This window comes from Pleurodeles waltl, chromosome 2_1, assembly GCF_031143425.1.
Source record: "Pleurodeles waltl isolate 20211129_DDA chromosome 2_1, aPleWal1.hap1.20221129, whole genome shotgun sequence".
Classification (NCBI taxonomy): Eukaryota; Metazoa; Chordata; class Amphibia; order Caudata; family Salamandridae; genus Pleurodeles; species Pleurodeles waltl.
Genome location: NC_090438.1, coordinates 282,311,631 through 282,337,045, shown reverse-complemented (window position 1 = coordinate 282,337,045; position 25,415 = coordinate 282,311,631). Strand labels below are relative to the sequence as shown.

At 44.9% G+C, this 25,415-nt stretch overlaps 1 protein-coding gene across 2 annotated transcripts in view; it reads left to right on the top strand.

Annotated features, from left to right (window-relative positions):
* ADGRG4 (adhesion G protein-coupled receptor G4) overlaps positions 1-25,415 on the top strand; it is a 1,350,632-nt gene that overhangs the window by 589,851 nt on the left and 735,366 nt on the right. Inside the window, exons 9-10 of one of the 2 annotated variants that reach the window (XM_069212461.1) lie at positions 8,993-9,030; positions 11,384-11,529. In XM_069212461.1, coding sequence (XP_069068562.1) covers positions 8,993-9,030; positions 11,384-11,529 — 184 coding nt within the window. Of the gene's footprint in view, positions 1-8,989; positions 9,031-11,383; positions 11,530-25,415 lie in introns of both variants that reach the window. The other variant, XM_069212460.1, reaches the window with a different exon arrangement.

Below are 25,415 nucleotides of genomic sequence, written 5' to 3'. Positions count from 1 at the left end.
ACTTCATCAGCTCATCAAAGGTCCTCAAGGCCCTTCCCCTCGGTGATGAGGGGTAGCGTCACTCATTGCCTCAGACCTGGGTGCTTCAGCTTTAAGCCCTGAAGCGCCCAGGGCCGAGTGTCAATCAGTGACATATCGTCCCAGAGTGGGGTGGGGCCAGCAGTCTCACTGACCCCATCCCACTCTGTCCCTAAGGTCAGCCTATGAGGAAAGGCTGCAGTCCAAACTCTCCTCGGACCTCCGAGGCTTGGGACTGCTACCTTCCCTCTTTGGCAGACCTAAGATCAACCAATGAGGAAAGGCAGCAGTCCCAGCCCTACTGGGACCTCCGAGGCAGAGCTACAGGTAAGTGTGATTTGTTTTGTAAATTAATATTTGGTGCATGTGTACGTGCATGTTTGAATATTTGGTCATGCGTTTTGTGAATGGATGTGTGTGTGCTTGTGTGAGTGAATGAATGGGTGTAAGTGAGTGTGTATGTGTCCATGTGTGTCTTGTCTGTGCCCCCCCTCCTAAAAATACCAGCCACCACTGATCAGCAGTGTAAAGTCCAAATAAAAGTGGAACAAGAACACAATGACTCTTCAGATCGCCAGGGGTCTAAATACATTTACGTGGCTGTTTGTCTGGACCAATCCGCACCAGAAACTTGAATCTAAATAAGTGTGAATTTCAATTAATGGTGCAATAAGATATGGTTAATTCCCCTGCTAATGCAAAAACAACAAGTGATGGACGGAATGCTGAACATTGTCAAACATTCACCCCCAGTCACAGATCTGGGTTTAATCCATCGTTTTTTTGCTGCCCATGCCATTCCAGTTTGGACCCAGCCATATGCAAATCAGTCTTGACCCTGTTCCCCATGGGAACAGTCCAGCCCGAACTGCTAGGCCAGGTCTTCCCTGGACTGGAAACAAGCATCCTGGGACCGGTTTCGGGGTTTCACCCCTCATCAGCCAGGCTAGCTTGAATCCAGTGGCATGGGAAGCACGGGACCCACGTCTGGGCATACCCTTCCCACTTAGGGCGACAAATGCAAAAACAACAAGTGATGGACGGAATGCTGAACATTGTCAAACATTCACCCCCAGTCACAGATCTGGATTTAATCCATCGTTTTTTTGCTGCCCATGCCATTCCAGTTTGGACCCAGCCATATGCAAATCAGTCTTGACCCTGTTCCCCATGGGAACAGTCCAGCCCGAACTGCTAGGCCAGGTCTTCCCTGGACTGGAAACAAGCATCCTGGGACCGGTTTCGGGGTTTCACCCCTCATCAGCCAGGCTAGCTTGAATCCAGTGGCATGGGAAGCACGGGACCCACGTCTGGGCATACCCTTCCCACTTAGGGCGACAAATGCAAAAACAACAAGTGATGGACGGAATGCTGAACATTGTCAAACATTCACCCCCAGTCACAGATCTGGGTTTAATCCATCGTTTTTTTGCTGCCCATGCCATTCCAGTTTGGACCCAGCCATATGCAAATCAGTCTTGACCCTGTTCCCCATGGGAACAGTCCAGCCCGAACTGCTAGGCCAGGTCTTCCCTGGACTGGAAACAAGCATCCTGGGACCGGTTTCGGGGTTTCACCCCTCATCAGCCAGGCTAGCTTGAATCCAGTGGCATGGGAAGCACGGGACCCACGTCTGGGCATACCCTTCCCACTTAGGGCGACAAATGCAAAAACAACAAGTGATGGACGGAATGCTGAACATGGATTAAACCCAGATCTATGACTGGGAGCGAGTGTTTGACAATGTTCAGCATTCCGTCCATCACTTGTTGTTTTTGCTTTGTCGCCCTAAGTGGGAAGGGTATGCCCAGACGTGGGTCCCGTGCTTCCCATGCCACTGGATTCAAGCTAGCCTGGCTGATGAGGGGTGAAACCCCGAAACCGGTCCCAGGATGCTTGTTTCCGGTCCAGTGAGGACCTGGCTTGGCAGTTCGGTCTGGACTGTTCCCATGAGGAACAGGGTCAAGACTGATTTGCATATGGCTGGGTCCAAACTGGGGTGGCATGGTGAGCAAAAGAACGATGGATTAAACCCAGATCTATGACTGGGGGCGAGTGTTTGACAATGTTCAGCATTCCGTCCATCACTTGTTGTTTTTGATTTGTCGCCCTAAGTGGGAAGGGTATGCCCAGACGTGGGTCCCGTGCTTCCCATGCCACTGGATTCAAGCTAGCCTGGCTGATGAGGGGTGAAACCCCGAAACCGGTCCCAGGATGCTTGTTTCCGGTCCAGTGAGGACGTGGCTTGGCAGTTCGGTCTGGACTGTTCCCATGAGGAACAGGGTCAAGACTGATTTGCATATGGCTGGGTCCGAACTGGGGTGGCATGGTGAGCAAAAGAACGATGGATTAAACCCAGATCTATGACTGGGGGCGAGTGTTTGACAATGTTCAGCATTCCGTCCATCACTTGTTGATTTTGCTTTGTCGCCCTAAGTGGGAAGGGTATGCCCAGACGTGGGTCCCGTGATTCCCATGCCACTGGATTCAAGCTAGCCTGGCTGATGAGGGGTGAAACCCCGAAACCGGTCCCAGGATGCTTGTTTCCGGTCCAGTGAGGACCTGGCTTGGCAGTTCGGTCTGGACTGTTCCCATGAGGAACAGGGTCAAGACTGATTTGCATATGGCTGGGTCCAAACTGGGGTGGCATGGTGAGCAAAAGAACGATGGATTAAACCCATATCTATGACTGGGGGCGAGTGTTTGACAATGTTCAGCATTCCGTCCATCACTTGTTGTTTTTGCTTTGTCGCCCTAAGTGGGAAGGGTATGCCCAGACGTGGGTCCCGTGCTTCCCATGCCACTGGATTCAAGCTAGCCTGGCTGATGAGGGGTGAAACCCCGAAACCGGTCCCAGGATGCTTGTTTCCGGTCCAGTGAGGACCTGGCTTGGCAGTTCGGTCTGGACTGTTCCCATGAGGAACAGGGTCAAGACTGATTTGCATATGGCTGGGTCCAAACTGGGGTGGCATGGTGAGCAAAAGAACGATGGATTAAACCCAGATCTATGACTGGGGGCGAGTGTTTGACAATGTTCAGCATTCCGTCCATCACTTGTTGTTTTTGCTTTGTCGCCCTAAGTGGGAAGGGTATGCCCAGACGTGGGTCCCGTGCTTCCCATGCCACTGGATTCAAGCTAGCCTGGCTGATGAGGGGTGAAACCCCGAAACCGGTCCCAGGATGCTTGTTTCCGGTCCAGTGAGGACCTGGCTTGGCAGTTCGGTCTGGACTGTTCCCATGAGGAACAGGGTCAAGACTGATTTGCATATGGCTGGGTCCAAACTGGGGTGGCATGGTGAGCAAAAGAACGATGGATTAAACCCAGATCTATGACTGGTGGCGAGTGTTTGACAAAGTTCAGCATTCCGTCTATCACTTGTTGTTTTTGCTTTGTCGCCCTAAGTGGGAAGGGTATGCCCAGACGTGGGTCCCGTGCTTCCCATGCCACTGGATTCAAGCTAGCCTGGCTGATGAGGGGTGAAACCCCGAAACCGGTCCCAGGATGCTTGTTTCCGGTCCAGTGAGGACCTGGCTTGGCAGTTCGGTCTGGACTGTTCCCATGAGGAACAGGGTCAAGACTGATTTGCATATGGCTGGGTCCAAACTGGGGTGGCATGGTGAGCAAAAGAACGATGGATTAAACCCAGATCTATGACTGGGGGCGAGTGTTTGACAATGTTCAGCATTCCGTCCATCACTTGTTGTTTTTGCTTTGTCGCCCTAAGTGGGAAGGGTATGCCCAGACGTGGGTCCCGTGCTTCCCATGCCACTGGATTCAAGCTAGCCTGGCTGATGAGGGGTGAAACCCCGAAACCGGTCCCAGGATGCTTGTTTCCGGTCCAGTGAGGACCTGGCTTGGCAGTTCGGTCTGGACTGTTCCCATGAGGAACAGGGTCAAGACTGATTTGCATATGGCTGGGTCCAAACTGGGGTGGCATGGTGAGCAAAAGAACGATGGATTAAACCCAGATCTATGACTGGGGGCGAGTGTTTGACAATGTTCAGCATTCCGTCCATCACTTGTTGTTTTTAATTCCCCTGCTATCCATCTATCTTGAGGATTGCTGCAGGAGGGTTTTCCTAGAGCAGGGATCCACCCAATAGGCAGCAGGAATTTGAAAAGTGAGGGAGAGGCCAGGTATGGGCAATTGTTTCCCAAACCTACCAGGGCCCCAATGGTCTTTGTGACCCAGGGGACTAGACAGGGCTGAGCTTACTCCCAGTCGGCTCATCACAGGGGATGGAAGTCCCACAAGACACCAGATTTTTATTTCCTAGTGAATGATTAGGTGAGAGTTGGCACATCTTCACATTGAGAGGCATACATCATATGCCCAAAAGGGCAAACAGTGCTTTTGCATCTGGAGGTCAGAGTGGGGAATTTACCTCCTGTCTGCCTTCCACAGAGGAGGGGCAGGAAGCATGCCTGACCCCATGATTACGCTTTTTTGTTAAAAGAAAGAATGGTGTGGAGGCTAGCCCATCCTGGCATCCGGCTGCATCACCCAGCCCTAAAGCCCCAACAGTCTCTATTTCTCCTCTTGAGGGTAGATTGGTGGTTTTACCTCCAATATGCCCTCCCCACAAGGGCACAAAGCCCAGTGGATGTCAAGGATACGTTAAAAAATGAGGATAGGATGGGATGAATCATGTTGGCATTGGGCTGTACTCCCCACCCCTAAATCCCTGACTCTCTTTCTGACCCCATGGGATGTATCACCTTCTGCCTTTCCCTGGGGCAGGGAGAACAAAGCCCAGCTGATACAAAGATAGATTCATTTTTTAAATAATGGGATGAGGAAAGGCCAATCTTGGCACTGGACAGCACCCCCTTCCTTACAACCCAAGCAGTTTTTCTGCCCCTTGGATTCTCTGGGTACTGGCTGACCCTAGGCCCAGACACTGCAGCTAACTACATGTCAACAGAAAGATCAACATTCAGTGGAGAAATCACAATGATAAGTCCACCCGCATAAGTGTGTTACTGTTTTCATTGAGAGAAGTGTGGGAAGGCTGGATAGCAGGACTTTTGTTGTTCCTCACAGATTCTGCAACTTTTTCTCACAGAAATTTGAGATTTAGTGATTTTAATTAAAGTTTTATGTTTGCAGTAATTTTAGTGATTTTAACTAAAGTTTGATTTTTGCAGGGCAATCTGGGTAAGGAAACTTAGTGGGATACAAGCAAGCTACACCACTCTCACAAAGAGCCATATACAATGAAAAATTATTATAAGCTGCAGCTTCGATGGTGGCTCTAGGTATCGCATATTTTCAGGCAACCAACTAACACTACATCTCTCTGTGACCGAAAGGGTTTTGTACGTCAGCCTGCTTAGTTACAATCCTGCAGGTTAGTGCTTCAGGGTCAATTCCTGAGACTGCAAAGCACCAGCATCCCCATTAGCACTAGCCATTTCTCCGCAAGCCCGCAAGGTAAGATTAATGGAGGTGATGTAAGAATTGGATCAAGCAGGGACCTATCCATGCATCTTTAATTCCTCTTCTCGGGCCAAGAGAGGAAAAACCAGAAAGATGGTGGGAGTATGTAGGAGGCTGGCCTGGCTTATAGTGGATACCAATGGTACTTACACCTTGTGCCAGGTCCAGTTATCCCTTATTAGTAGATTAGTGGTGTTCTAGCAGCTTAGCCTGATAGAGGTAGCTATAGCAGAGCAGCTTAGGCTGAACTAGGAGACATGGAAAGCTCCTACTATACCACCTATATCATATAGGTACTGTATCATAAGAAAGACAATACTCAGAGTTACTGAAAATAAAGGTACTTCATTTTAGTGACAATGTGCCAAAAATATCTCAGAGGATATACTCCCTTAGGAGGTAAGTCAAATACACAAAATATACACACAAACCCAAATCAAGTAAGTAATACAGTCAGAAAAGAATGCAAACACTGTAGAATATAATGGGATGCAATAGGCCTAGGGGCAACACAAACCATATACTAAGAAAGTGGAATGCGAACCACGAGTGGACTCCTAGGCTAGTGTTGTGTGTAGAGGGTTGCTGGGAGTGTAATAAAACACTAAGGGTGTCCAAGATACCCCACCCCAAGACCCTGGAAAGGAGGAGTAAAGTACTACTATTTCCCCAGAAACACACTAAAGTTGTGATAAGGGATTTTGCAAAGACCACAACAGACTGCAAAGCACTGAAGACGGATTCCTGGACCTGAGGACCTGCAAAGGAAGGGGACCAAGTCCAAGAGTCACAAAAGTGTCCAGGGGGGCAGGAGCCCACTAAACCCCGGATGAAGGTGAAAAATGGCTACCTCTGGGTGGAAGAAGCTGAAGATTCAGCAACAACAAAAGATGCTAGGAACTTCTCCTTCATGCAGAAGATGTCCCACGGAGTGCTGGAGGATGCAGAGTTGTTTCCTTGGCAAAATACTGCAAACAAGCCTTGCTGGCTGCAAGAGTCGCGGTTAGTGAAAAAGGGTGCTGCCCAGTCACAGGAAGGACCAGGATGTCGCCAGTTGGGAGAGGAGACAGAGAGGGCCCTCAGCAACTTAGAGATTCCTCGTACAAGCAGGAAGCACCCAATGAAGTCCTTGAACATGGGTTCAAGAAGTCTGAACACAGCGGTCGTCTCAACACTGCAAAAGGAGGTACCACGACACCGGAGATCAACTCAGGGTGCTGAGCATCGCAGGGCAGAGTGCTAGGGACCTAGGCTTGGCTGTGCATGCAGGATTTTGTGGAAATGTGCACAGAAGCCCTTGTAGCTGCAGTTCATGCGGTGCACAGGATTACTGTCTTGAGAGGGGAGGCAAGGACTTACCTCCTCCAAATTTGGACAGTTGGACCACTGGACAGTCTGGGTCACTTGGGTCCACCACCTGTGTTCCAGGGGCCATGCTTGTCAGGATGAAAGGGGTCCCAGTGTACCGGTGACGCTGAAGTTTGGTGCCTGCTGAAGCAGGGGGAAGATTCCATCGACCCACAGGAGATTTCTTCATGGCTTCCAGTGCAGGATGAAGACAAACAGCCCCAAAGCATGCACCACCAGGAAACAGTCGAGAAAGCTGTCAGGATCAGGCGCTACAATGTCGCTGGTAGTCTTCTTGCTACTTTGTTGCAGTTTTGCAGGCGTCCTGGAGCAGTCAGCGGTCGATCCTTGGCCGAAGTCGAAGAGAGAGGTGCAGAGGAACTCTGATGAATTCTTGCAAGTCGTTATCTGAGGAAAAGCCCACATCAGAGATGCTAAAAAGCCCTCAGAGGAGGATTGGCCACCTAGTCAGGTAAGCACCTATCAGAAGGGGTCTCCGATGTCACCTGCTGGCACTGGCCACCCAGAGGCCCCAGAGTGCCCTCACACCTCTGGAAACAAGATGGCAGAGGTCTGGGACACACTAGAGGAGCTCTGGGCAGCACCACCCCTTGGGTGGTGATGGACAGGGGAGTGGTCACTCCCCTTTCCTTTGTCCAGTTTCACGCCAGAGCAGGGACTGGGGGTTCCCTAAACCGGTGTAGACTGGCTTATGCAAGGACGGCACCATCTGTGCCCTTCAAAGCATTTCCAGAGGCTTGGGAGAGGCTACCCCTCCCCAGCCTTTAACACCTATTTCCAAAGGGAGAGGGTGTAGCACCCTCTCTCAAAGGAAATTCTTTGTTCTGCCTTCCTGGGACAGGGCTGCCCAGACCCCAGGAGGGCAGAACCCTGTCTGTGGGGTGGCAGCAGCAGTAGCTGCAGAGAAAACCCCAGAGAGCTGGTTTGGCAGTATCCAGGGTCCATAGTGGAGCCCCAGGGATGCATGGAATTGGCTCCCAAATACCAGATTTGGCATGGGGGGACAATTCCATGATCTTAGATATGTTACATGGCCACATTCGGAGTTACCATTGTGAAGCTACATATAGGTATTGACCTATATGTAGTGCACACGTGTAATGGTGTCCCCGCACTCACAACGTCCAGGGAAATGGCCCTGAATGATGTGGGGGCACCTTTGCTAGTGCAAGGGTGCCCTCACACTTAGTAACTTTGCACCTAACCTTCAGCAAGTGAAGGTTAGACATATAGGTGACTTATAAGTTACTTAAGTGCAGTGAAAATGGCTGTGAAAAAACTTGTGCATTATTTCACTCAAGCTGCAGTGGCAGTCCTGTGTAAAGGTTTGTCTGAGCTCCCTATAGGTACAAAAGAAATGCTGCAGCCCATAGGGATCTCCTGGAACCCCAATGCCCTGGGTACCTAGGTACCATATACTAGGGAATTATAAGGGTGTTCCAGTGTGCCAATTGAAATTGGTAAAAGTGGTCACTAGCCTATAGTGACAAATCTGAAGGCAGAGAGAGCATAAGCACTGAGGTTCTGATTAGGAGAGCCTCAGTGACACAGTTAGTCAATACAGAGGTATACACGTTCAGGCCACAACCTATGAGCACTGGGGTCCTGGCTAGCAGGATCCCAGTGAGACAGGCAAAAACAAACTTACATACATGTAAAAATGGAGGTAACATGCCAGGCAAGATGGTACTTTCCTACAGAGTACTAGCTATTTCATGGAAACGAGGAATGAGTGGGTCAGGCTTTCATTCTCAGCATTTGCTGGAGTTTCCAGTTTCGAGGTAGAGTTGGGTTGACGTCGTGATTAATGACAGGGACAAGAATGAGAGAGGTAAATTCAGCTTTGTGCTAATTTCCCTCACAAACTACAGTATGTTTGTGGCCTCATCGGTATGGAGAGTTATAGCAGTACAGAATGTTTAGTCTCCATGACAAACTTCATATAATTTAAAAAACAATAATATAATAAAGAAGCAATTTGTTTTGGTGACTGGTACAGCAATCAACAAGGCAACAAAGGGGGTGAAACTAGGCTGTCTTGATAAATACCCCGAAAATTATCCAATGCAGGCTATGTCCAAGCACATAAAAGTTATCTGTGAAAAATGCCCTTCTGTCTGTCTAAAACATATCTGACATATTACATTTTTTTTGTTTTTTAGCAGAATTTTAAATCAGAGAAAGCCACAAGTGATGTAACATGGTAAGATTTTCTTCTGGTTATTTGTTTCTATTTTCTACAGCGCAAACGCATTCCATTTTTTTTTAGCAATAAATGCTCCTGAGTAGATGACTTCACATGGCCAAAAAGAAAATAGTGGATAATAGTTAATACTGAGTGTTTTTTTAAAAACAACCTGGCACACAGATCTATCCAAAGAAGGTAAAGTTAATGCTGCATCCAATTGGGCTCTATTTCTTCTGGTCACGATTAAAACATTTTTCACTGGTATTTCACTGTATTTCATTACCGATTCCCACTTAACCCAACAGAGGCTATTCCCTCAGTGACATCACTGATCATCACTTAAAGTGTTGAGATGTTGGCTCCATAAGCTTATTGTTCAATATTATTTTTACTGTACATATTGAGATATGTTTGACTACAATTATCAATCTATTATCTGACAACTACTCTTTCTATTACGATTTCTTTTCAAATGTTTATGCTGCTCCATAATTTAAAAACTGTTTATGCTTTTCACTTTCGTAATTGTTAATGTTATTGTGGTGAACATGTTGGATACATTTTTACACTTGCATTGCCTTTTTTCTAATTTCCTAATTTTTTTTTTTTAAAAAGCATCTTCCTTTTTGAGGCAGAAATCCAAAGTTTCTACCACAGGAAAGTGTGTGAATAAGTGTAGAGTGGGGAACTGTTGATCTATTCTGCTGCCGAAGCCGTCTCGTCTTCCATCTCTCCAAAAGGAAGAGATACGCATGTGGAAGGCTGCAGGGTGTTGTGTTTGAGCCCGGTTGCTGGCCAGTGACTGTGTGTACCACACATATGGATATAAAATGGTCCACAATTGAAGATCTCGAGTAGAACACTATGTAGAAACCCATAAATCCTTGCAACTCCACAAAGTGGATTCAGAAACCACAGACACAATTGGAAAAGAATAGGAAAAGCGTTCGATGAGGATGGTGGAGAGAGTAGGCAGCCCTGTATCTCTCTTTCTGCCATGGATTTAGCCTGATAGCGAATTGTGTCTACATTTAGGGCCAGATGTATCAAAGAATTTTGCATTCGCAAACGGTGCGAATTGCAAAATTCGGCCGTTTGCGAATGCAAAATCACCTTTCTGAATATTAGAAAGGCATTCGCAGTGCAATTTTAAGGAATCGCTAAAATTCCTTAAAATTGCGACCTCATTTAGAGAATCGCAAATTGCGATTCTCTAAATAAGAAATGGTAAATAAGGAATCCTTATTTGAGATTTCTAAACCACATGTAACAAGCAATTCCTTAATGCGAATTGGGCATTAAGGAATCGCTATTACCACCAAGTTGAACTTGGTGGTAACCATGTGCAAATTTTAAAAATGCATTAAAAATGCATTTTTAAAATTGACATGCAACACACACATGCCCCTTTGGCATGTGTGCGCCTTACATGTCCTTAAAAAACTTCTTGGGGTGCAGCAGAGGGGACCTTAGGCCCCCAGCACCCTGGGGTGTGCATTTCCCAAATTTGCGAATTCCAGTTAGGAATTCGCAATTTGGGAAATGTAAAATATTCGCAAATATGGGCCTACAGGCCCATAGGTGCGAATGGGGCCGGTATCGCAATTTGCGATTTGGTAATAGCATTTGCGATTTTTAAGAAATATCTATTACCGAATCGCAAATATGATACTTTGCATTTTGCGAATCAGAAATAGCGATTTCTTTAAAATCGCTATTTCCGAATCGCAAATGCCTTTTTTGTTACATCTGGCCCATGATTATTCCAGGCAAGGCAAACCTCAACCATCTCATAATCTGTTAGCACAGTGAATTAAACTCCTTTTACTTTGTCGAAAATAAATTATCTCTGTGGACTTGATGGAAGCCGAGTGTCACAAACATTAGGCCCATAAACTACTTTTTGAAATACTCCTGTCTTAAAAAGCTTTGGCTGCCAAGCATAGCCTTCAAACTGATATCTAAGAAAGAATGCGCAGGAGGGACAGCAATTGGCAAGAAGTTGTATCCACTGTAAAGAGTTAAAATGAAATATGCCTTAATTATAGACTAAAATTCCATATGTAATAATTTTCAGATTATTAAGCAAATGAAGTGTTTTTAGCCATTGTGACGTATGCAGGAACGCCATTCATTTACCTCTAACGTGAGGGTAATAAAATAAATCCCCAGGACCCTTGTTTCGTAGCTATCACTTTGCATGAGTGGGATATAAAATCAATAGATAATGCATAAAAAAGAAAATAAAACTTTTAAAATATGAAGTTATCATCAAGTATTTATCAAGTACTATACATAGATTGTAAAACAAATATTCTTGTTAAATTGCAGAAATATATGTCATACTCTTATATTGATCTGTTTGTAGGTATGATGCCAAAGCCATTTTGAAGACATCATCGTCTGACACCCAAGAACAAGTGATCTCTAAGATAGAAAATACATTACAAAACAGGACTTTTTCGCATTTCCGATTCATGATACATGTTGAGGCTGTGAAAGTGACTTATATAGGTAATATGTTTTATTTTTGTTTATTTCCGATTTTCTACATCTCCCCTATGACATTTTTTCTGGAAAAATCTCCACAGCATAGCAAATGTTTTTGTTTAAAACTGTTAGGAACGTTATAGCAAAATTTGTAAACTTAATTCACAAACCTGTAGCGGTTTACTTAGCAAAGCTAACAAAAACACACATGTGGTTATATAATTAAGCAGTGGCCCATTTAACCTACTTGGGCCCCAAAGGTATCAGAAAAGGGGGACACGTTGTTTTATGTCCTCATGGTTATGGTTAGATAGCTCAAACCCAACTGGGAAGCAATGGGACGCTGATGTAGTCCATGAGCGTATATGTACCTGGTGAATTTGTTATTACCAGTTTATATAACACATATACATACTAGAGGATCTGCCTCTGTGTAGGAGTGAGATCATGTGGAGACATCAGTGTTTTACCAATAATGTTTCATGCAATGTGGGCAGTGCATTGCGTACCAGTATAGCCTGCTGCCGAGAGCTATACTGATTGGTAAAGGCCCTGGACTTGACTTAAATGCCTAAGCTGCAGGAAAGGACATGTAGTGAGCCAAAGGCCCCTTAACAACAAGCATAGCCAAAATCATAGTCCTATAATAAATACTATTAGAACGTTCCAACCACTGAGGGTAGGCTGTTTTCTTTAATTAAAAAGGGAGAAACTTAAAGACATGCATTAGATAAGTTGGAGCAGAAGGCCAACAATTATTGACCCTGAGTTAATAGAGCTCTCAACATTCCAGTGTTCTAATTATGATTTGGACTGCGTTGGTATATTTTCCCATAAACCAAAACAGCACCCAGGATTGAAGTACTGGACTAGAAGAACCCATGAGACCGATTTGCAGTGGTATCAGGCAAGGCAATTGGAAAAAGTGAGTCACTGATTACAATGGCCTGTCTCAAAGTGTTATCCCTATGATGAATATTGACACACATAAACCCAATCTTCCCATGTACATAAACTCATATAATGACTGCCGTAAAAAGAATACAGTTTTGAGTCTATAATATGACAGGCACCAATAGCCCTCTGTTAGAACTGGGTCCTTGGTTGGCAGTCAGGTTACCCCCTGTCCAAGCAAGGACCCTCACTCTAGTCAGGGTAAGCCACACACAATACAAATTATCCTGTGCCCACCCTCTGGTAGCTTGGTAATGAGCAGTCAGGCTTAACTTAGAAGGCAATGTGTAAAGTATTTGAGCAATAACTCATGCAACAACCCCATATAGCACCAAAAAAATACACCACACAGTGTTTAGAAAAATTTATAATATTTATCTGATAAGATGCAGGTCAAAACGATTAAAATGCAATAAATATTTGTTGAGATATCACTGAAAAGTGATATAAAGTGTCTTAAGTCTTTTAAAAGTGATAGAGCGTTCCGCCTTAATAAATTACCTGTATGGGGACGCTCTTGGGTCGATGAATCTTTTGACCTAGTGGGGCTCTCCTCACCCGAGAGTAATCAATTTAATCAAATCAATGATCAATAACGAACATAAGCAATGCCCTGATCAACATAACACTTCACAATTAGTCCAGAATACATTTCGACGAAACCATGACCTTTCGGCCATGAATAACCACACCAGTTTATGCAAAGTTAGTGAATTTATTTCCCTATATTAACAAAGCTAGCACGATATAAACATGTCTCAACACCAAATGATATATGTAGATGAACATTAATAGCTGTCCATAACGGCGAAACAGATGCAATCTATGCAGCATTTGAATAATAATGCATTCGATAATAGCAATGCAAACCACTAAAACTATAATCTGTAATGAGCTAATTGCATACATTGGTCAGCATAACAAGGTCTCAAATTGCATCGTGCGACAAATGAATCCTCATCTATCCTCAAATTAGCATCTGCATGTGGGACTTCATGCAAAAACAATTTAGCAACATTAATTTGGAAAACTCCTATCTAGGGCTCTTATCAAAATCAGCAGTTGGTTACCTAAAAAGAAACACAATGCAATTGTACATTTTCTTTCATATTTACCAAATTCAATCAGCATTCAAGGAAGTCTTCGTCTCACAGGTACCGGTTTCGATCAGCATGGGACGGGGGCAAAGGGGCAGGGTGGACGGGGCAATTGCCTCACAGCGGCAAGATAAAAGGACAACTATTACTTCATGCAAAGGGACAAATCAAAATTAAAGTCTCTAGGGCGAGAATTTCTTAAAGTTTCTTTCTCTCGATTAGAGAAAGCATCAAAGTCTCATTCAAAATGGCGTCGAACATCAATTGGCATCGAAGTCGGCAAATGACGAATAATGGCGAATAATGGCTGTAATGGCTGTAATGGCTGTAATGGCTGTAATGGCTACTTTCTTCTTGTGCACCTGGTTTAAATAGACAACAGTTCAAATCCAGTAGGGTCTTCCATTGGAGGGTTCATAGGTTGGCTTCAAATTGTCCAATCAAAAACTACAGTTCACAAGCTTCTACCTAAGCATACATTATCCTTGGAGTCGGGAACGTAAGTTGCAACATATTTTACCAATTAACTCACTTTCAGAGCGTCCATTGTCTGCACCTGCAGATTGACCTTGGAGCAAAGAAGAAGATGCCAGGCTGGCACGAAACCTTAAAGTTAAGCATGTGAACGATCCCACTGGAAAAGTACAGCTTCAAGCAAAAATACACGTTTATTAGCACATTGGAAAAATACGAGCATCTAAACCGTGAGACAGGTAACTAGGCCAAAGCCTCCACTAAAGTTATGCTAAGCTAAAACATTTCTAACAAGCAAATCATGGCACACGTTTACGATTATGTCAGATTAGTACAATTCTAATACATCACGTTATATAAAGCACGCTTATAAATGTTGGCAAACTACTCTGAGGGCACATTTGTCCCCGTACAATCTTATTTAGTTCGGTTAAAGTCACACTTGATTATTGCGGCACTACGTTTAAGCGCTAATAAATGTAAAACCTTCATTTCAGCGTCATCAATCCCTCCTCTGATGACTACTTGTCATCACACAAAACCATTCCCACAAATTTTATTCCATTAAAATTCTGTCAGTTCTCTTTGCCTTTTAGTTCCCCTTGTTCTTGCTTTGTATTCTTCTGCCATTCTTTTCATCATTTTCTCTTCCTTCCTTCTTTTAATTCTTGCCATGATCATTAATATTCCCCTTTTTATTCCCCAAATTCCAAAGATGCAAATCAGTACTATTAATATTCCCTGTATTATTTTTAATAATATTCCATTCCAAATGCCACCAAGCCAATTTCCCACTGACGCAATTCCCTTTCCAACCTTCTCCCACACTCCTGGTTCTTTAAATTCCTTCAAATCTGCACTCTCTTTTGTTAAATTCGCAAGCATTGTTTTAATCTTCACACTGTTGTCTGGAATATACGTACAACAGTGGCGCGCACCAAGCATTTTGCAAACGCCGCCATCCTTTGCTAAAAGAATGTCTAGGGCAAGCCTGTTTTGAAGAGTCATAGCTCTTTCCGCTGCAAGTTCAGCATCTATCAGGATTATAGCACCTGAAAACTTTGTCAACATGTTATCCACTATAGTAGACAACTTTCTTATTTTGATGGAATTCAACACAACTCCCAATGAAGGAATCATGGCTCCAAATATATCTCCTACCACAGCAGCTGCGGTCTCTCTTTTCTGGATACGATGAGATCCAGACGTCTTTGGAATCACCGATAGGTCATCCAGTTGATAAACCTTTGGGAACACTATACCCAAATAACATCTCCCCCACCATCCCTTTGGAAGACGATAATAGGCATTATGCCCACAAATGTAATATACACCCGGTATGACAGGGTCAAGTCCGTTCAGCATGAATGTCCATTTGGCCTTAAAGATAATCGTATGTTTGCATTCACTCGCTCCTACAAAAATGTTGTCATAATAAGATTCACCTCGATATATACAAAATTTCCCTACATGCCAAGCATCTAAGGCTATTCTCCCTTGTGTTTTTATTGCAGCAAAAGCATAATTATCTACTGAAGTCCTCTTATGTAGCTCTTTTTCTAATTTCGCATTCATTTGTGCCCTTCTATCATCTGTGCGATCTAAAAAGCCTATTTCTACTGCTGAGAGCGAGCAGGTAAGGTTTTCCCTATGAGCGTGAGCCGTCTCAAAAGGTAGCATTGGCTCGAAAAATTCCCTCATTATTTTAGCATCCCAATCTTTAGCAATTTGGCTTAGCTGTGTGATTATAGGAACATATGCAAAAGTAACATCATAATTTGAGTAAAAATACTGTATGTTGGTTTGACCATAAAATCTAGAAGTCACTATACTACATGTAATCCCATATGTAAGAGGCATGTGGTGATAAGTCACCCCTTCTGTTACCGATGTCGGTATCTGTGTACACACATAACAATCTTTCGCATCCATAGTCTCAACATATTCTGTTAGCAAGCGATAGAAAACATTATACGAAAGCTCCTTCTTATCATGCAAGTGTCTCTCATCTAATTCTAGTCTTTTTAGTGCGGTTAGTTCAGTGACAGCAATAGGAGCAAAAGTAGAAGCATCAATTTTCTCATTCTTACCCTTACCACGCATTCCAAGCACTATTGCCATTATTATTAGTACACATGCAGTTATCAAGCCTATACACACATATTTACAATATTTCACTCTACTGTTTTGTGTCATGATCTGTATAGAATCAGAGAGCTAGAAGCACCTATAAAAGAAACGATTTAGCAATTCAATTACAAAGCTGAACGAGCGCAATGTTCACACAGTCTTCTTCGGGAGCCAAGTCACTTATCGGTTAGCAGCATTTGTCTCAATTCGGCAATAACTCAGTCCCTTTTTTTTTTTTTTTTTTTTTTTTTTCTTTCAAAGTTCAATAACTCACTCTCTCCTTTTTTTTTTTTTTTTTTTTTTTTTTCAGTTGCAAAGTTGTCTCAAATCGGGTTTAAGAGTCAATCAGGTTATCAAAGTCTTATCAAGTTAGCAAATGTCTCATCCGGTTTAGCAATGTCTCAGCTGGTTGTATCACGTTATATTATAGCAAGCAATTTCATTTACCAGCTTTTCAATCAACAGTGTCCATAAAACTTTTCTTTTCTATTGGTATCTCTTCTTCTTCGTTCTCGAGGCTAAGAGATACAAATTCGTCAGTCCAATCGTCATTGACTACATATGCCCATTCTGGACCGGAATATCTCCTGTTTGGTATCCTTTTCCTTTTCAATTTTGCATCTCTCTTTGATTCTGCCTCACTGGTACTTTCCTCTTTGGCAAAATCTTTTTCTTCACTCGATGTTGGTACCACGACAGACACTTCCTTTCTTTTCTCTTTCACTCTTGGCCCTTCACTGTCGTTCAACGTTTCTCTAGTTCTTACTTTTTACTGGTGATATACTTGGTCTTTTCTTTGCACTGTGTTCACTTGATGGACCTGCGATCTCTTCTGAAGAAGTTTGAACAGCTTCGTTCTGTTCTGCCTTGTCCCCTTCTTCTGGGGAGTCAATCAGGTTTTCCTTTTCTTTTTCTGTACCGTCTGCTTCTGGGAAAGCCCTCCTCTATCAGGCTTTCCTGCTTCTTCACCTCTTTCGAGCCCTTTGTCACCGTTACTTTCGTCAGGCTCTTTGTCACTTTCAGCTGCTTCAGGCTCTTGGTTACCTTCGGCTGCTTCAGGCTCTTTGTTGCCTTCAGTTTCTTCGTCGCTGTCTGAGGTTTCTCCTTGGTCTTCCCCAAGTGAATCGGCTGTTTCGTCCTCAGAGAATATTTCTCTCTCCTCTATTTCTGCCTGTTAGCTTCTAGTTCTGTTTTGCTCTGTCTCCGCGCTTGGCACTTTGTTATCAGGTACTGGCAGTTTCAGCGCTTCAACTTCCTCATCTGTGGGACACAACACTTTCTTTGTGTGACTGGCGTGAATCCAGTTGGGAACTCCCGCACACTTCACAGCGGTAGTTGTCGTCAGGATCACTTGGAAAGGGCCTTTCCAACGGGGTTCCAGACACGACTTCCTCACGTGCTTCTTTATCACGACCCAGTCACCTGCTTTCAGTGTGTGTCCTGGACCTTGGATCGGTGGCAAGGTGGTTGCTTCCACCTGGTGAGAGAAAGAGCGAACCACGTCAGCCAGACCTTTGCAGTAGTCTAACACCATATCATCTGTAATATTCAAAAGCGCGTTTGCGGGAACTGCAGGAAGTCTCATGGCCCTGCCCATGAGAATCTCGTACGGGGACAATCCAGTTTTTCTGTCAGGGGTGTTTCTCATTGACATTAACACCAAAGGCAATGCGTCAGGCCATTTCAAATTTGTCGATGCACATATTTTCGCCATTCTTGATTTCAGTGTACCATTCATTTGTTCCACCAGTCCTGATGCTTCAGGGCGATAGCTACAATGCAGTTTTTGCTCAATGTTCAGCGCTGCGCAAAGTAACTTTATCACCTCGTTATTGAAGTGACTTCCCCTATCTGATTCTAAAGAGATCGGGAATCCGAACCGTGGTATCAACTCCCTCAACAATAGTTTTGCAACTGTAAGGCTGTCATTTCTACGTTTGGGGTACGCTTCAATCCAGCGACTAAAAATGCACACAATCACCAACACATACTTTAGACCTCCATGCACAGGCATCTCAATAAAGTCCATCTGCATTCTGCTGAACGGGCCACCTGCCCTACCGATGTGGCCCATGTTCACAACTGTTCCCTTTCCTGGGTTCATCTGCTGACAAATGACACAACGATGGCAAACTGCTTCTGCAACTTGACGGAATCTGGGGTTAAACCAATCAGTTTTGAACAATCTTATCATGGCATCTCTCCCCAGGTGAGCCTGCCCATGATAGAACCGCGCTAGCTGCGATAAGAGACAATTTGGTAAAACAAATTTTCCCTCATTTGAAACCCATATCTCATCTGGTCTCTTTGTACATTGTGATTTAATCCAGGAAGCTTTTTCATCCTCCCTGACGCTATTCTGTAATGCTTTTAGTTCATCCATTGTATCCACGACCTTCAAGGCAAATGCTTCAGCTGGTTCAAGCTCTGGCTCATTTATCGAATTCCATTCATCCTTGAGCAATATACAGTTCAAGGCACAAAATCTTGCGACTTGATCCGCATATGCATTTCCCAAGGAAACATAGTCCTGTCCTTTTGTATGAGCACTACACTTTACCACTGCAATTTCGGCTGGCATTTGAATGGTGTGTAACAATTCCCTTATTCTCTCCCTGTTTTTCACTGGGGACCCTGAAGAGGTCAGGAAACCTCTCTGTGACCATAGTTGCCCAAAGTCGTGCACAATTCCAAACCCATACTGACTATCAGTGTAAATGGTAACCTTCATCAATGCAGACAGTTGGCATGCTCTTGTAAGGGCTACAAGCTCTGCTACTTGTGCAGAATAGACTCCTTGAAGCCAGGACGCTTCCAAGACACCTGTTACAGTACATACAGCATATCCTGCTTTCAATATTCCCAATGCATCTCTTAAACATGACCCATCAACAAAAACAATTTGGTCATTTTCATCAAGCTTAGTATCCTTAATGTCAGGTCGGGGTTTTGTGCAAAATTCAGTCACCTGAAGGCAGTCATGCTCGACGTCTTCAGCGTTCTCAATTTCAGCATTTTCACCGGGAAGCAAGGTTGCTGGATTCAGCGTAGTGCACCTTTTCAGCTGCACATTCGGTGAGCCCAGAATGATTGTTTCATACCTTGTGAGTCTTGCTCCAGTCATGTGTTGCGTTCGGGAGCGGGTCAAAAGTATCTCAACTGAGTGAGGGACCATGACTGTTAATGGGTGTCCCATCACTATTCCTTCACTCTGAGTGAGGCTGATACCAACTGCTGCTACGGCGCGCAAACACCCTGGAAGTGCTGCTGCGACCGGATCCAAAGTAGCTGAAAAATACGCTACTGGTCTGTTTACGCCACCATGGGCTTGGGTCAGGACAGACAAAGAACATGCATCACGTTCATGACAAAACAATGTGAAAGGCTTTGTGTAATCAGGCATACCTAAAGCTGGAGCCCTGCACATGCATTCTTTCAACTCAATGAAAGCATCCATTTCATCTCCTTTCAGCTCAATTTCATCCAATGCATCCTTCGGGGTCAGTTTCAGTAAAGGCTTTGCTAGAGTTGAGAAGTTGGGAATCCACTGGCGACAGTAGCTCACCATTCCCAAAAATTTCCTCACCTCCCTCCTCGTCTTTGGTGGACTCATTTGAAGTACACTTGTTATTCTTTCTTTCATTATTCTCCGTGACCCTTTCTCTATTTGATGACCCAAGTATTTCACTTTCTTCTGACAGAACTGCAACTTTGCAGGAGACACCTTGTGTCCATTCCTTCCCAAGTGGTTCAGTAGGGCAATGGTGTCGGCTGTGCAGCCACTTTCTGTCTTAGATGCAATCAGTAAGTCATCAATGTACTGTACTAGGATTGACTCGAATGGCAGTTCTAACGCTTCCAAGTCTTTCTTTAAAATCTGATTGAAAATTGACGGTGACTCAGAAAACCCTTGGGGAATTCGACACCAACTGTAAACTCTGTCTAAGAATTTGAAACAAAAGAGAAATTGGCTGTCCTCATGAAGAGGCACCGAAAAGAATGCTTGTGACAAGTCGATGACTGAGAACCACTCGGCATCACAAGGGACTTGAAACATTATCACAGCTGGATTCGGTACTACAGGGCAGCATTTGACTATGATGTCGTTTATTTTCCTCAAGTCCTGCACAATTCGGACCTTTCCACTCGGCTTTATTAGTCCCATGATTGGTGAATTACATGGACTGCTTAACACTTCTTTCAGTACTCCCTGCTTTACAAACTCGTCAATCAGTTGGGCGACCTTCATGAGGGTGTCTTGTGCCATGTGGTATTGTGGGGTCTGGGGAAAAGTTACATTTGGGTTTTACGGTCACTTTCACTGGTTCCACTCCTTTCACCAATCCCACCTCTTTTCCTGTCATATCCCACACTTCTTTTCCGACTGTTTCCCGTAATTCAGCTGGAATATCTTCTTCAGTTATCATCGGAAGAAGGTTAATCAGAGGATATTTTTCATCGACAATTTCCATCTCTTCCCCTTCTACACTGTCCTCTTCTTCCCCATCACTGCTCGTCTGAATTCTGATTCCATCGTACGAACACATAATCGAGCATCCCAATTTGCACAATAGGTCTCTCCCTAACAGTGCTATCGGGCTTGAGTCACATACCACAAAATTATGTAACCCTTGATAGTTACCAATTCTGACTGGTACTGGGTCTGTGATTGGGTTTGTCAGGTATCTGTTTGCTACTCCCACTACCTGAACTGTTCTCCCTGAGAGGGGCAAATTTGGTACTTCAATGCTCCTAACAGTCGAACGTGTGGCTCCTGTGTCAACCAAGAATGAAACTCGATGACCCATAACTCTTCCCTCCACATACGGACCCTTTTGATCAACTTCCAAGGATGCTGCAAGCACACAATTTCCCTCCTCATCTGAACTTTCACTCTCCCATCCATCGTTTATTCCATTCTCACTGTGTAATGGGAACTGTTGCACTGTGCCATTTGTACTCATCACCTGATTCGAGACCTGTGGAGGAACCATCACTTGCTGCTGACCCATTGGTGCCAAAGGTATTTGCATTTGCTGATTAGGTACCATTGGTAACTGCTGTTGCATTGGCTGCATCTGCGTCATCTGCATACGGGGCATCTGCATCTGCTGCGGCTGCATGGGCTGTAATCCCTGCAGCTGATTTATGGTCTGAAAATTTGGGTTTGGACCTCTCATTTTCGGTCCCCTCATTGTCTGGAATGCATTGACATCATTGTTTTGCTGACCAACACCTGCACCTTCCTGCACCACCATTGGGCACTCGCGTTTCCAATGTCCGACGATTCCGCACACGTGACACGGCATCACCCTTTTCATTGCCTGCACACCATTCGGAATCACAACAGTGTTCAAATCCGGACCATTACTCCCAAAGCCTCCTCTGCCTCTGCCTCTCGCCTGTGGCTGAAACACCATATTTCCCTGCAGCTGCGGCTGCGGTATCTGCTGTTGGAACCCTTGCAACCCTTGCAAACCTGTCTGAGCTGCTTTAAGTTGCATCACCATCACTTTCTCCTTCAACCTTTTCTGTTTCACTTCAATTTCGTCGCTACAGTATTTCGCATAATTCAACACCTCATCAATCGGTTTCGACTGCCAACAAATCAAATGCGTCTTTATCATCTGACTTATCTCTGGTCTCAACCCTTCCACAAATCTAAACACAAAATGGAGCATGTCCTTCGCCTCTATTGTCTCCGTACCACTGTAGTTCTTGAACGCCTTCAACAACCTCTCATAGTAACCATGAATTGACTCTTTAGCCTCTTGGGCAGTCCGATCAATCTTCTGCCAATCCACATTTTTCGCGGCAACCTTCGTCTTCAAATGCTCAATCACCTTATAGTACAAGCTCATCACCATAGGTGATGGTGCACCCGTATCCCTGTCTCTCTCTGGTTCACTTGTCGGCCAACCTACAGCCCTTTTGCATTCTTCCCACAAATCTGCCGGAACCACAATCTCAAAGAGAGTGTTCAGGTCTTCCCAAAGACATTTTGCAAGCTTCACAAACCTATCAGTCTGTTGATACCATTCAATCGGTTTCTCTCTCAGTTTGGGAAAATCATCCGTAAATGACTGAATGTCGCTTCTGTGCCACGGTACATGTATTAACTTTCCCCCTGCTGTCTCCCTCATTGGTAACATTGTTACTGCATCACTACTCTGTGGTCTTTTCTCGTTGTGCTCTGAGACACTGTCTTTCTTCTTTTCCTTTTTCTTTGCCCACCTGCTCTCCCATTTGTCTAGGCACCTCCACACTTGTGCACTCTGCAGCAATTCTCTAAGGTGCGTTTTCATGCCTGCTGACCTCATGTGTTCAAAGTCTGTGGTCCCGAAATCCAATCTATAGCTCCTGCTCAAGTGTTTTGTCTTGTCTATCTCAACCCCGTTTTTGTCAGCTATTTCTTGCAACCTTCTATGTACCTTGTTCACTTCTCTCGTAATCCTGGGACATAGATACCTCAGCTCTTCTTCCGAGTAGGACTCTAACCTATTCACTCCCATAGTCCCTTCCACCAATTCTTCTGCTTCCATGTTCAACCTTACCCTATTCAGGTAGTCTTCTCCCTTCCCACTGGCTGAGCTTTGTGTGGAATTCACACTGTTGAACCATTGTGTCAGCTGTTGCGCATTCAACCCCATCAGTGTAGCATTCACATCGACTGCCATTGATGGTTGCGGCAACTTTTCAGTATTCGATGATAGCGGTATCACCAGTGGGGGACTCGACCTCACCACTGTTGACTGAGCACATATGGGACTAAACTCCATCAAGGACCCATATCCAGTTGGCTGAGCCACTATCGGAGTTGTCTCTGGAGTGTTTTCTATGCACCTCCTTTCTATCCCACTCTGTACCACTAATCCTTGACCGCTCGTACCTGAGTTAGGCTGACTGTACAAAGGTACCGGTGGACCTACAGTAATTGGTAGGGATATCGCGTCTGGGTTCTGTCCATTCCCCAGGTTCTGAGGCATGTTCATTCCCACACTATGGGTCATCATTGCCCGCATGCCCGTCTGACTCCCCGTCATCTGAGCATGTGCGATCCCACCCTGCATCTGCTTTTGAGGCATCAAAAGCTGGGTTGATTCAGCTTGTGCCAATGTTGGGTTGCGACCATTCTGTACTCCCATTACGGTTGGATCTAGAATCATTCCCGTACTGTTGTCACTGCTGTAGTACCTTGGGACCTGCGGCTGATAATTTTCTGCTGTTTTCAGTACAGGCACATCTGGATATATTCTCCTAACCTGCGGTATCTGCGGGGTGAACAGTAAACTCGGGTCCTTATATCCCGATGGCGTTTCTGAATTCGGAGTTTCATCATTCTGTACCGGTGCCGGAGGGGCAGAACTGGTACTTGGACCTTGTCCATTCTCTGCATAAGGTGGTGGACGGTCATTCAGTAATTGCATGATGAACTCCTCATCCTCTAACTCGTCTTCCTCTCTATCTTTGGAACACCTCCTGTCTGTCTTACAGGTAGCTTTCTTCCCTGTCGCCTCTCCTTCCTTTGCAATTGCGGGAAACAATTTTATCCCCTGCAATACATCTGATCTCCACACCTTCTGTGCATTATCCCACCTAGCGTCCGCTAGTGTCTTTTCTGCCTTCCTTATCCTGGTCTCGAACTTCTTCTGCTGTTGCTGTCTAGCCATTAATTCCCAAATCGCTAGAGCCTCAAACTGTGCTGGCCTTGGAGGTACCTTCATGTCGTACATCGCGAATCTCAAATTCTCTAAGATCCTTATATTGAATGTCCCATGGATCGGGAACGCTACGCTCCCATGTTTCTCTGTCAGCTTGTGCCATTGCTTTAGCCAAAGGCACGGAGCTACCCCCCTTTCCTCCATTACAATGTAAGCTGGTGTACCTTCGGGTGGCGTCTCCTCTCCTACGCTCGCTTTAATGTAAGACTCCCCCTTCATCGCACTCTTTAATGCTTTCAAAAATTTCATTTTTCTCGACTTTTATTTCATAAAATTTGTAATCAATAAGTGACTTCAATTCCCGGAATACTCTTCGCTTGCCTTTCCCCTTCCAATCGAGCCCCACGGACTGCGTCCAATCCGTGCGCGACCCTTCTCTGCAACCAACCTATCCCAGCGCGGCTCCTAGTGACGTCACACTCACACACACTGCGGCTGACAAAGCCTCGCGGCTAGTCCTCCTTCACTCAGCTCCTCTCGTAACAACTTCTAGCATGTATCGCGAGCAACCAAATAATAATAAAACAGATCTGTCGGTTTACTACAGGAAGGGTAACACAATCGCTTCAGGACCTTAGGGATTTTTCACTAGCCTCAGCAGTTATTCCATCTTTCTCGGTCCCCACTTTCGCAAGCAAATCTGACCCGCAGATTCTGCTCTCAACTTGTCAGTGATCTATTCTAGTGCACTTAGAATTTGTCAAAGCCCGAAGTCGAAGTTTCTTTCACTCCCTTAACACACGTACCGACTCGTTGACCACGCCCGGTCAACCTATTAAACCGACCAGACCACAACATAAAACAAGTGTCTCATACACTTTTCAACATACTCCGGAGTCTCTTGACCTCGCAGGGCCCGTCTCAACAACAACAACCACGTGGACCTTTTTCTGCACAAAGCGCCACATGCACATGAAGTTCGACGACTTCCCTACTCTCACACTTGGAGTCGCACCTCCGCTATTTTCTATGAAGTTCGACGACTTCTCTACTCCTACACTCGGAGTCGCACCTCCGCTATTCTCTAAAATCCTCGCAACCTTTTCACACAATCTGCGGCAATAAGCTGTGCAAGCGCAAAATCCTAACTTCACTCCTACCATCACTAGTACCGCCAACGCCGATCTCACACCTCCATTCTCTCCATTCGCAAGCTCCGAGATCCCGGGAAAGTCGCGGGGGACTTAGCCCATCATCATTCTCTCAATCTGTTTTACCCAAGAAAAAATCTAATTCAAACTTCTCGATTGCGGTCCCAAAGGCGAAACCGTTAATTCAACACCATGTACTTTAAGTATGAGGGGTCCCAAAGGGCGAAACCATCCTCTGCTACCATCTACTGATAGAGCGTTCCGCCTTAATAAATTACCTGTATGGGGACGCTCTTGGGTCGATGAATCTTTTGACCTAGTGGGGCTCTCCTCACCCGAGAGTAATCAATTTAATCAAATCAATGATCAATAACGAACATAAGCAATGCCCTGATCAACATAACACTTCACAATTAGTCCAGAATACATTTCGACGAAACCAT